Source organism: Pistacia vera, unplaced genomic scaffold (genome assembly GCF_008641045.1).
Source record: "Pistacia vera cultivar Batoury unplaced genomic scaffold, PisVer_v2 Contig1193, whole genome shotgun sequence".
In the NCBI taxonomy this organism is placed as follows: Eukaryota; Viridiplantae; Streptophyta; class Magnoliopsida; order Sapindales; family Anacardiaceae; genus Pistacia; species Pistacia vera.
Genome location: NW_022195241.1, coordinates 50,689 through 60,764, shown reverse-complemented (window position 1 = coordinate 60,764; position 10,076 = coordinate 50,689). Strand labels below are relative to the sequence as shown.

General features: G+C 36.1%; 2 protein-coding genes across 2 annotated transcripts; both read left to right on the top strand.

The window, feature by feature from the left end:
• Positions 1 to 1,313: 1,313 nt before the first annotated feature.
• Positions 1,314 to 3,895, top strand: LOC116111868 (protein FLC EXPRESSOR-like). The gene is made up of 4 exons (XM_031398031.1): positions 1,314 to 1,968; positions 2,212 to 2,384; positions 2,485 to 2,561; positions 3,535 to 3,895. The coding sequence occupies exons 1-4, from the start codon at positions 1,463 to 1,465 to the stop codon at positions 3,625 to 3,627; spliced, it is 849 nt and encodes a 282-aa protein (XP_031253891.1). The 5' UTR covers positions 1,314 to 1,462; the 3' UTR covers positions 3,628 to 3,895.
• A 1,206-nt stretch (positions 3,896 to 5,101) lies between these two features.
• On the top strand, positions 5,102 to 9,405 carry LOC116111883 (probable envelope ADP,ATP carrier protein, chloroplastic). Its single transcript, XM_031398045.1, has 10 exons — positions 5,102 to 5,604; positions 5,866 to 5,922; positions 6,086 to 6,148; positions 6,233 to 6,289; positions 6,400 to 6,483; positions 6,742 to 6,810; positions 6,889 to 7,001; positions 7,106 to 7,275; positions 8,136 to 8,214; positions 8,860 to 9,405. Exons 1-10 carry the CDS (start codon positions 5,227 to 5,229, stop codon positions 8,972 to 8,974), a joined length of 1,185 nt encoding a protein of 394 aa, XP_031253905.1. The 5' UTR covers positions 5,102 to 5,226; the 3' UTR covers positions 8,975 to 9,405.
• The last annotated feature ends 671 nt before the right edge of the window (positions 9,406 to 10,076 follow it).

Here is a 10,076-nt window from a genome sequence, read left to right as displayed (position 1 = left end):
GATTGATTAGAGAGGTTTTTATAGTGGTTCGGATGTTTAAAGTAAATCCTACATTCACTGTTATTTTATTATTCTCTGACTATTTTTATGATATTGCCCATAAGACATACAAAGATGAAAAAATATTTTGCTTTACTGAGAGAAATAATGAAACTCAAATCTATGTCTAGCTCTCATTTGCCCAATTTTCTCTTTTCGTGAAGAAAAGTGCTTATTTATACACCTTTTAGGTCAATGTAATAAGTGTTTTTGCAAGTTATCATGACACGTGGGACCACTCCTTAATCTTATCTTTTTATTTTGATAAAGTTGAGACACGTGTGCGGTCCTCATCCACTCGTAGACAAAATTTGAATTTGTTGGGTTGATGACAACCGTATCTTTTCTGTCTTGGGGCGATGTGACAGTTTCTGGATAACACAAAGCCTTCCTAAACTTTGATTGGTTGGTGCTAACATTAATGTGACTTTTTAAGTACAACATAACTAATAATGAAACAGATCAAATGACATCATAGAAAGAGTGAGTTCAATAAGAGTCTTGATCACCGAAGATTAGAGAAAGGAGAATCGTAAACAGACTATTAAAGAAGGAGAATCAGAAATTAAAAACATAAGGTCCAAAACCGGAACCAAACCCAGGGTACCTGCCGGTTCCAGTTCCAACTGGTTATTTTGAACACCCTTAATAATAATGGCAGGTTCAGCGTCCGGGATTAAATTATGATGATTGTCGTAAGAAAAAAAAAGTGATAAACGACATGTCATTTAAAAGAGTAAACGACTTTTTCCCACCCAAGGTTTGCCTTAACAAACCTTTTCCACCAAAAGGTTTCAAAATACCACTTTTCAACCTAAAGTTAACATTCCATTACTACCCACATCTGATTCCGACAGCAAAAGTTCTCTATGTCATCATCATTTAAACTTTTGGTATTCTCTGTACAAAATATCTCTCACTCCGACACCTAATTTTTCGTCGATTGTCGATAATCGCAAAGTAAAAGTTTTTAATTATTAGCTGATTTTGGCTGTGAATATTTAATTGGTCACCATCATTTGATCTAATAGCCTCCACTCTCCAAAATCTCTTACCTTGACTGCTGTTAACTTGTCAAACACCAACTGAGAAAATGAAATGTATTTTAGGTATTAACATAATATAAACTTTAGGTGGGAAAGTGGTATATTGAAACCTTTTGAGTGGCAAAGGTCATTAGGGCAAACCTTGGGTGGGAAAAGGATTTACTCCGTTTAAAATGGATAAACATGACATTTCACCTATCTTTTTAATAATAATCCTACGAAAGGAATAAAAAAAATCAACCTAAGAATAACATGTTGATCTCTTACAATTTCCCACCTTGAGCTCCCAACCGGCCGCGACACGAGCAATTACATTCAGAGAATTAGAGAGAGATTAAACGGGGGAGAGTGAAGACCAACAATAACAGACCTGAGCCATGGCCAGACGACACGTCATCCCTCCACCAAACGCAATAAAACTCCGGGAACTACCGTTACCCAGTCGTCAACATCTCCCTTCTCTGCATCACCTTGAAGACCGCATCGCCATTCAGCAGAGCGAGATCCAATCCCTTATTCAAGACAATCGACGGCTGGCCGCCACACACGTGGATCTCAAACAAGAGCTCTCCCTCGCAGAACAAGAGCTCCGCCACTTATCTTCTACTGCCGCCAATGTAAAAGCCGAGAGAGACGCCGACGTGCGTGAGGTTTACGAGAAGTCGTTGAAGTTGGACGCCGAGGTGCGTGTAATTGACGCGATGAATGCGGAGCTGGATGGGGTGCGGGCGGATGTAGAGGAGCTTAGTGTGGTCAAGCAGGAGTTGACGAAACAGTTCGACGAGATTAACGATGAATTGGCAAAAGCGAGGGCAGAGTCAAAGGATTTAACTGTGATTAAGGCCGAGATTGAGAGCTTTCGTCGAGAAATTCAACGGGGAAGGTATTGTAATTGTTTTCTCAATTTCTGAACAATTTTTTTCTTTTTGATTTTAGGAATTATAATTAATTTAACTGTTAAATTATCTGCTGCATTAGTGCTCTGCTATAAAGATTCGTCATCATGAAGGATGGAAATTTCCGTCATGGATATATTGAGTAAGAAAAAGAGATAAAATTTATAATATGTTGATGATGTATAAAGGTCTTAGGAAATTCATGATTTGCTCTGTTTATGTCTGAACAGGGCTGCTATTGAATATGAGAAGAAGAATCATGCTAGTAATCTTGAGCAAAGTCAGATAATGGAGAAAAATATGATTTCTGTGGCTCGTCAAATTGAAAGACTACGGGCGGAGATACCCAATGCAGAGAAGAGAGCAAGGGCGGCTGCTGCAGCAGCCGGAGCAGCAAACCCAAGTAATCTTTCTTGTTATCATTTCTCAAGTAATGATAATTTGATGCTAAAAAATGTGAGTTTGATTAAATGTAGTATTGACCTTTGCGGTTGTGCATTCAGGTGCGGCCTATGCTGCAAACTATGGCAGTCATGTATATGGAGGAAGTCTATATGCAGATCCTTACAGCTTGCATCAGGTATGTGCATGGAGATATGTTCTTGTTTAATTTCTGTCACTCCTAATCAATAATGATGTTGGTTGTTTGGCGTAGATATGACCAATAATTAGATTAACTCAATTGACCTTTGGCGCATATTCCATTAGCATCACCTTGATCAGTATCAATAAGATCCAATAATGCTGTTAAAATAAATATTTTGTGTAATTTGGTATTGGGTTAAATGTGCTTATCTTGTTAATATTATAGCTGAGTGGTTGATTCTGCTCTGTGTTCTTTATGCTGATCTCCTAAAGTGATGTTTATAGCTGAAATAAATAATAAATTAGCTTAAGTAGTAAACAAAGTGACTTTTGATCGGATGACACATGTATCTCTTGCCCTGTTATATGTTTCCAGTTCTTACCCTTTTTTTTTTCCCTTTTCAGGATGGGATAGTAGATTTTTCTTTAATTTGTTGAAAGTTCTCCAGATGAACACATACATATAGTTAAAAATCTTTTTCAATATGAAAACAATTTTGCATCAGCTGCTCCAGGAAAGGGGTTTACAAGGATTAACAATTTTACTCAGAATTTGGTTTATACTTCAAAACTCTTATGAGAACTACTACTGACCTTATCATAGTTCTATTAATTCTATTTTTTGGTTTCTTATCGAATACATGTTTTGTATTTCATAAAAATTTCTTAGGTCTCGAGTAAGATTCTTATCAAGTTGATCAATGAGGCACTGCTAGTATAGTTAGTGAATCATTCTGCTGCTTCATTCCTGATTGCCCTTTTTCATTCTCTAACAAGTGTTAATCACTGTTACACACTTATTTACTGAAACTCTTAAATATATCTCATATAAAATGTTTTTGTGTTCTAAATACTAAAACACTTCAAAAGTCTTATATCGTAGAACTCCTTGTAATCTTATTCCCCACAAGTTCCAGACAATAGACGGTCTGTCAAACCAATTATTAATGTTGAAGTTTTATTTTCAGGTTCAAGGTGGAGCTGATCTTGCTCCTCAATACGTATCTGGAGCAGCAGCACATGGTCCTTATGAATTACAGGGATCCCATGTACAAAGATAAGGAGCTGAACGTTGCAACTATTTTTGTTCTCTTCGGGTATTAAAGATTTTATTACTTGCGAATTTATGGAAAACTTTCCTTTGTTCAAAACCCTGTTAATACATAATTTGATATATCAAAGGCTCTTGGGTAAAAGATGATGCTGAGTAAAAATAGTGATATTATTGTCAACCCTGATTCTGGTATTCTTGTTTGTCTTCAGTCCTGATACAATTTCTATGAGAAGTTGGTTTATAATAGAAAGGGAAGAAATGTGCTTTAGGTTTCATTGGTGGCTACCCTAACCTCTTTAAAATTCCTTGGCATTGGGGTGATTTCTACAAGAATACCAGGCTGAATGCTTTATGGAAAAAGTGCCTTTTTTTTTTTTTTTTTGGTGATCGGGAGTGTTCAGGCCAATTTAGACGCACCTTAACTAATTCTTCGGGACCATAAAGTGAACGGAGATGTGGGAAAATTGCCTTTGTTTCTCATTTTTATTAAAAAGAGAAAAATCTGAGGGTCCAAATTTAGGGGCTCAACTTTATCCCAATATTTAGGATTATAGGAAAATTAGGTTCTTTTGCATAATCGCATAGCCTGATTTTTTCTCACAAAGACGGTGTCAGCTTGCAATTAGTCAGTTTGCAATAGGTTTCGTTTGCCTAGTAATGAGTCTCGTCTGATCAAACGTGAACAATCACGCCGCGTTTGTAAGAGAAAGTTATGAGAAGTGTTTTCTAACTTGTCTTTATTTATATTATAATACTTTTCAATATCATTCATATTAAACGATATAAAAGTATAATAATTAACTATAATATTTATTAATTTTCATGATAATAAATTTTTATATTTTAAATGTAAATAAATAAAATTCTTTTATCTGCTGGATCCGAATACGACTGTTAGTTGTTAGGAAGGAATTAAGGAAATTTGCATTATTCCATTTCCATGATGATAGATGATAGGCTTCTAATTTCGTTTCGAGTGGACAAACATTGAAAGTAGTTAGGAGGTTTCGTGGGCCATTATGGACATGCCTGGTTGTAAGCCCATATACAAATTTCAACCACCACGTTTTAAAACTTTTTCTATTGTTTTTTTTAACTAGTAATGTAAATGTGTAGTAATCAATTGTACTAATCTAAGTATTAATATTAAAAATTTGAATTCTCTTTTTTGGGAAGAATTTTTTTTTAATGAGTAATATTATGTGTACTAATCAATGTATACTAATCCAAGTACTAACATTGAAAATTTAAATTATTTTTTTGGAGAAAATTTTAAATTTTCTATGTTAATACTTTGATTAATACATATTAATTAGTGCACATAGTATTATTCTTTTTTAATATCTTATTCCATCCAATCGGTCAACATCTATCAAGCAAAGCCATTCTTAGCAGAAACCTAAAATATCTACGCAGCATAAGCGACACTCAATAACTTCTCCATGGACCGGCACACACGGGATCAAAAAAGATTCAGGGGCTTAAATATAAAAATAAAAAAGATCTCCCTCTCTCTCTTTCCACTTCGCTCTCTTTTTCTTCCTGCAACGACCTGAACGCCTTATCTCATCTCTGCCCCCCTGAATTTCAAAATTCCGCTTAAGCCATGAGAGAAGAGTCGGCCGTTGTGACATTCCGAAGCATCCCGAGCCTCAGAGCTTCTCGGTTCAGTTGTATCGATACGCCAGCGGAGTATGAAACGTTGTGGAAAACCGACGATCGGCTTAGCTTTACAGTTACTCTTGCTGGTAGAGCTGGTGGTGGAGGAGGTAAAGGCAGGATTGATAATTTTGCATGTCTTGCACTGGCCGAGAAGCGAAGCCAAAAAGAGTTCCAGCCGACTCCTGCTCAGCTCGCCAAGCATCCTTTAACTTTACTCGCTTACGTGCCGAGAGACGCCGCGATTTTTGCCGCTGGTGCCGTCGCTGGAGCTGCCGCAAAAACCGTCACGGCTCCGCTTGACCGTATCAAGCTACTTATGCAGGTCTTATTTCAGCTCACTACTTTTGAGTTTCTTCACGTGTTTCATACATCTCTTGCAATAATTTTGTTCCATAGGTTGCCGTCTGGTGTTTATGTTTGACTTTTGCTAGGTTTTTTATTCCTTTAAATATAGTCTGTTTGTTTTCATAAATTGGTAGCAAAACGAGATAATTATATTCCAGAATTGTAATGTATTACACTGTGTTCATATGTTCAATGGATATGTTGATAACTGCTCAAATGTAATTTAACGTGTTTACAGACTTATGGGGTGAGAGCTGGGCAAGAAGGTGCTAAGAAGGCAATTGGTTTCATCGAGGTATGTATGGCCATGGTTCAGATGGCATGTTCTCGGCTGCGTTGAGAGTGTGTCATAAGCATTAGAGATTCAATGCATAATGGTTTGAGGTGATTGCAATAGATGAAAATGATTTGATATCTTCTGGTAATTCATCATAATGATGGTTTTAAAATGACTGCAGGCCATAGCATTGATAGCAAAGGAAGAAGGAATTAAAGGATACTGGAAAGGAAATCTCCCTCAGGTCTTTTACCTATGTCATTTTTGTTTAATTATGCATTGATGATTTTCTTGAGTTTTAATGTAGAATTTGACTTTGATGGTTCAGGTTATACGGATTATACCTTATAGTGCAGTCCAGCTCTTTGCTTATGAAACTTACAAGGTATGGCGACAGTGTCTTTAAGCAAATTTTAGTACACTTTTACATGTTCCTGGATTTAATATTCTTTATGACGTATGATTTTACTTTGATGTTTTGCATTTTATTTTCAGAAACTTTTTAAGGATAAGGATGGTCAGCTCTCTGTTATTGGGAGGCTTGCGGCAGGTGCTTGTGCTGGCATGACATCCACTTTTGTGAGTAATAATGATATATAAGGTCTTGCTAGATTGTAGTCCATAAAATTGCTTCTTATTGGAGTTTACTTGTTTCTTTTAAAAATGATCTTCCTTTTTCTTTTTCTTTTTTTTCAAATATGACGGGCGTTCTGCTTCTAAACTTTTCTGAGGGTTACTTTTTCTATTTTCTTGGAATTTGCTTTTTGTGTCACTCTTCTCTCAAACTAAGTTGTTTGCTCTTATTCTTGAAATTAATGACCGTTTGTCACTGCCTAGGTGACATATCCTTTAGATGTCTTGAGGTTACGCTTAGCAGTAGAACCAGGGTATCAAACCATGTCTCAGGTATGTTTGACCTGCTTGCATTATTTATATTTTGATTCCCCGTTCATAAGAAAATGGATAATAATGTGTTACTTCCAGGTAGCCTTAAACATGTTTCGAGAGGAAGGATTTGCATCCTTCTATTATGGACTGGGACCTTCTCTTATTGGAATAGCACCATACATTGCTGTGAACTTTTGCATTTTTGATTTGTGAGTTAAAAATAACCATTTCCTGAAGCATATTACTGAAGGTGATACAAACAAGATAATCTGTAGCTGTAATAACGCCTACGTTATCTTTTTGTAAATAACAGGGTGAAGAAGGCTTTGCCTGAGAAATACCAACAAAAGACTCAATCATCGCTATTAACGGCTGTTGTTTCAGCTGGTGTTGCCACACTCACATGCTATCCTTTGGACACAATTAGAAGACAGATGCAAATGAAGGGTACACCTTACAAGTCGGTTTTGGATGCCTTTACAGGTAAGTTAATGATGTTTTCGTTATTGTCATTGTCTCAAATATGAAACCACCTCCGTGGTATTGGCATGAGACATCAATAAGTGTGTTTACTATCAAATATTCTAAAATATAATTTTTAGTGCAATGGACAGGAGCACTGATTAGAGAGTGTATATTTTTTCTTTCTGGCTACAACAGATAATTGTTCAGCTGCAGAAATGAAGCACATTCTTCAGTTAGGGACACTGGATTCTAACTCTTTCCCATGAGATATATGTTTGGCTAGAAATTAGCAGAGTCGCATGGTAAATATGATATTGGATATGCCACTTAGAATGAAATTGTATTGCTGAGGCAAATGGTTAGGCAAGACACTGTAAACTTATATTAATAGGTAACTCGATTAAGTTAAACCGACGATGAGTTAATTGAGTCTTACTTACCAGTTCTTTATTCTTGATGTGCTGAACAAAGCCCACTTTTTGTGTCAATTGATAATCTTACGAGTTTCTAGCTTATGAATTTGAGATCAAGCTTTTCAAATTATAACTGTTGTGCTGTCTCTGAATGTTTTGTTTTATTTATGTTATTTGTTAATTATTCGATCTTCAGCAAACCAAATAAGGTGCTGCATCTTATTGTATTCTGAAATTTCCCCTCCCAACTTTACATCTAATCCTAGCTTTTTGTAAGATGTACTCCAAAACTCATGCATCTTAAAGAGGTTATCACTTTGATTTCATTTAATAATATATGTTATAATTGTCAATATTTAGTTGAACTTTTTTGTGCCTTGTCCTCCATTTTGCATTTCTTTATGGGAGATTAAATTTTTTATGCCTAGATTTTCATTTGTATCTAACTTTTCCTTATTGACAAAGGTATTGTGGCACATGAAGGAGTTGTTGGCTTGTACAAGGGTTTTTTGCCAAATGCATTAAAAAACCTGCCAAACAGCAGGTTCACATTCGTTCTGTTGCATTTTTTTAATTTTCATGGTCATCATATCCTTCTTTGTGATATTTCTTCTTTTAATACTAGGTAATCTCCAAACCTAATTTCATAATTATTGGTCTCTCTTGGTTGCAGCTAAGAATGCCTTGCATGACTTTCTCTAGGACATGGTGATTTAGTTCTTCATTCACACTAATTATACCTTAAGTCATACTATTTGAATATTAAGAGAGGGAACTAATTTAAACATTATTGATGCCAAAATCATTTATTCCATAGACATGCACACTAATTATACCTTAATCATTTTGTGCTTTGCTCCGCAATTCTCTCTTCATTTATCTCATGGCATATAATTAGCTTGTAAGTTTTAAGAGTTAGCTCCAGTTTTTATAATCATTTTTTTCCCATGGCTCCATCATCGAGGATGAGTATGTGCATTCCAGGTTATGTGAATCGTGTAAATTGTCTGCCATATGAGTCTATTTAATTTGTGAAAATTTTAAATGTTCATTCCAGAGAGAGAAAAAGAAACTCCAAGCTTACTCACGGCATATATCATTTGATTTCTTCTTGTGTATTTCCAGTTTCATTGTTGTTATTCTTACCCGCATTACCCTAATACACCATTTGTTCCGTTTCCTACTGCAGCATTAGGCTCACTACCTTTGACATTGTTAAACGTCTAATTACTGCAAGCGAGAAAGAGTTCCAAAAAATTGTGGAGGAAAACCGCGAGAAACAAAGCCAGAATGCCAAGATATAAATTCTCCTGATCTTTATCCATCTCTATAGCTGAATGAACTATTATTCTCCTGCCCAATATTCCTGTGGCGATATGTTCCACCAGAACCGTCCGTAATTCGTAGGTATATTGTTTTGCCAATATAGGTTCAAGATGCAGGAGAATTCCTGAGCGGCCAGTGGTGTTACTGTTCTGCTCTGTTTGTTCGTTAAACATTTTGTGCTAGTCAGTGCGCCATTCTTTTAGGTACACCTTTAATAAGTAGGGTTCTAGGGTAATTAGAGTTGTGAAGAACATCTGTACGGCAAGCCTAGATTTTGAGCTTCCTGCAGAGTAGTTCCTCATAGGAGGTTTGTGTTTCTGTAAAACAGTTTTTTTTTTTTTTTTGCCTGCCAATATTGTTATCTCATTTCCAGAATTTTATATTTCATTCTCAGTTTCCCACTCCTTAATTCTTGTATTCCATAAACTTATTGCTAAGCAGGAGCCTGTCTAATTTCGGTTTATATATATATCTCTCTCTGTCTCTGTCTTTTGTGTGTGTGTGTGTGTGTGTTTAATTTCGGTTTATATCTCTCTCTCTCTCTCTCTCTCTCTGTCTTTTGTGTGTGTGTGTGTTTAATTTCGGTTTATCTCTCTCTCTCTCTCTCTCTCTCTCTCTGTCTTTTGTGTGTGTGTGTGTGTGTGTTTAATTTCGGTTTATATCTCTCTCTCTCTCTCTCTCTCTCTGTCTTTTGTGTGTGTGTGTGTTTAATTTCGGTTTATCTCTCTCTCTCTCTCTCTCTCTCTCTCTGTCTTTTGTGTGTGTGTGTGTGTGTGTTTAATTTCGGTTTATATCTCTCTCTCTCTCTCTCTCTCTCTGTCTTTTGTGTGTGTGTGTGTTTAATTTCGGTTTATCTCTCTCTCTCTCTCTCTCTCTCTCTCTGTCTTTTGTGTGTGTGTGTGCGCGCGTGTGCGCACTTTATATTAATTCCAAAATCACATTTGTGCTATGATAAAATTAAATGAACAATTAGGTGTGTGTGTGTGTGTCGTGCGTGGTGCGCTTTATATTAATTCCAAAATCACATTTTGTGTTTGTTTGACTTGAATAGATTAGAATTTAGATGCATTATCAATCAAT

Bases quoted from the DNA above. Each gene is read 5' to 3' on its own strand.
- LOC116111868 (XM_031398031.1), top strand. From the start codon at position 1,463: ATGGCCAGACGACACGTCATCCCTCCACCAAACGCAATAAAACTCCGG. The intron at 2,385-2,484 runs GTAATCTTTCTT...TTGTGCATTCAG, and splicing joins AGCCGGAGCAGCAAACCCAA to GTGCGGCCTATGCTGCAAAC. The intron at 2,562-3,534 runs GTATGTGCATGG...TTTTATTTTCAG, and splicing joins ATCCTTACAGCTTGCATCAG to GTTCAAGGTGGAGCTGATCT.
- LOC116111883 (XM_031398045.1), top strand. From the start codon at position 5,227: ATGAGAGAAGAGTCGGCCGTTGTGACATTCCGAAGCATCCCGAGCCTC. The intron at 5,923-6,085 runs GTATGTATGGCC...AAATGACTGCAG, and splicing joins AGGCAATTGGTTTCATCGAG to GCCATAGCATTGATAGCAAA. The intron at 8,215-8,859 runs GTTCACATTCGT...TTCCTACTGCAG, and splicing joins AAAAACCTGCCAAACAGCAG to CATTAGGCTCACTACCTTTG.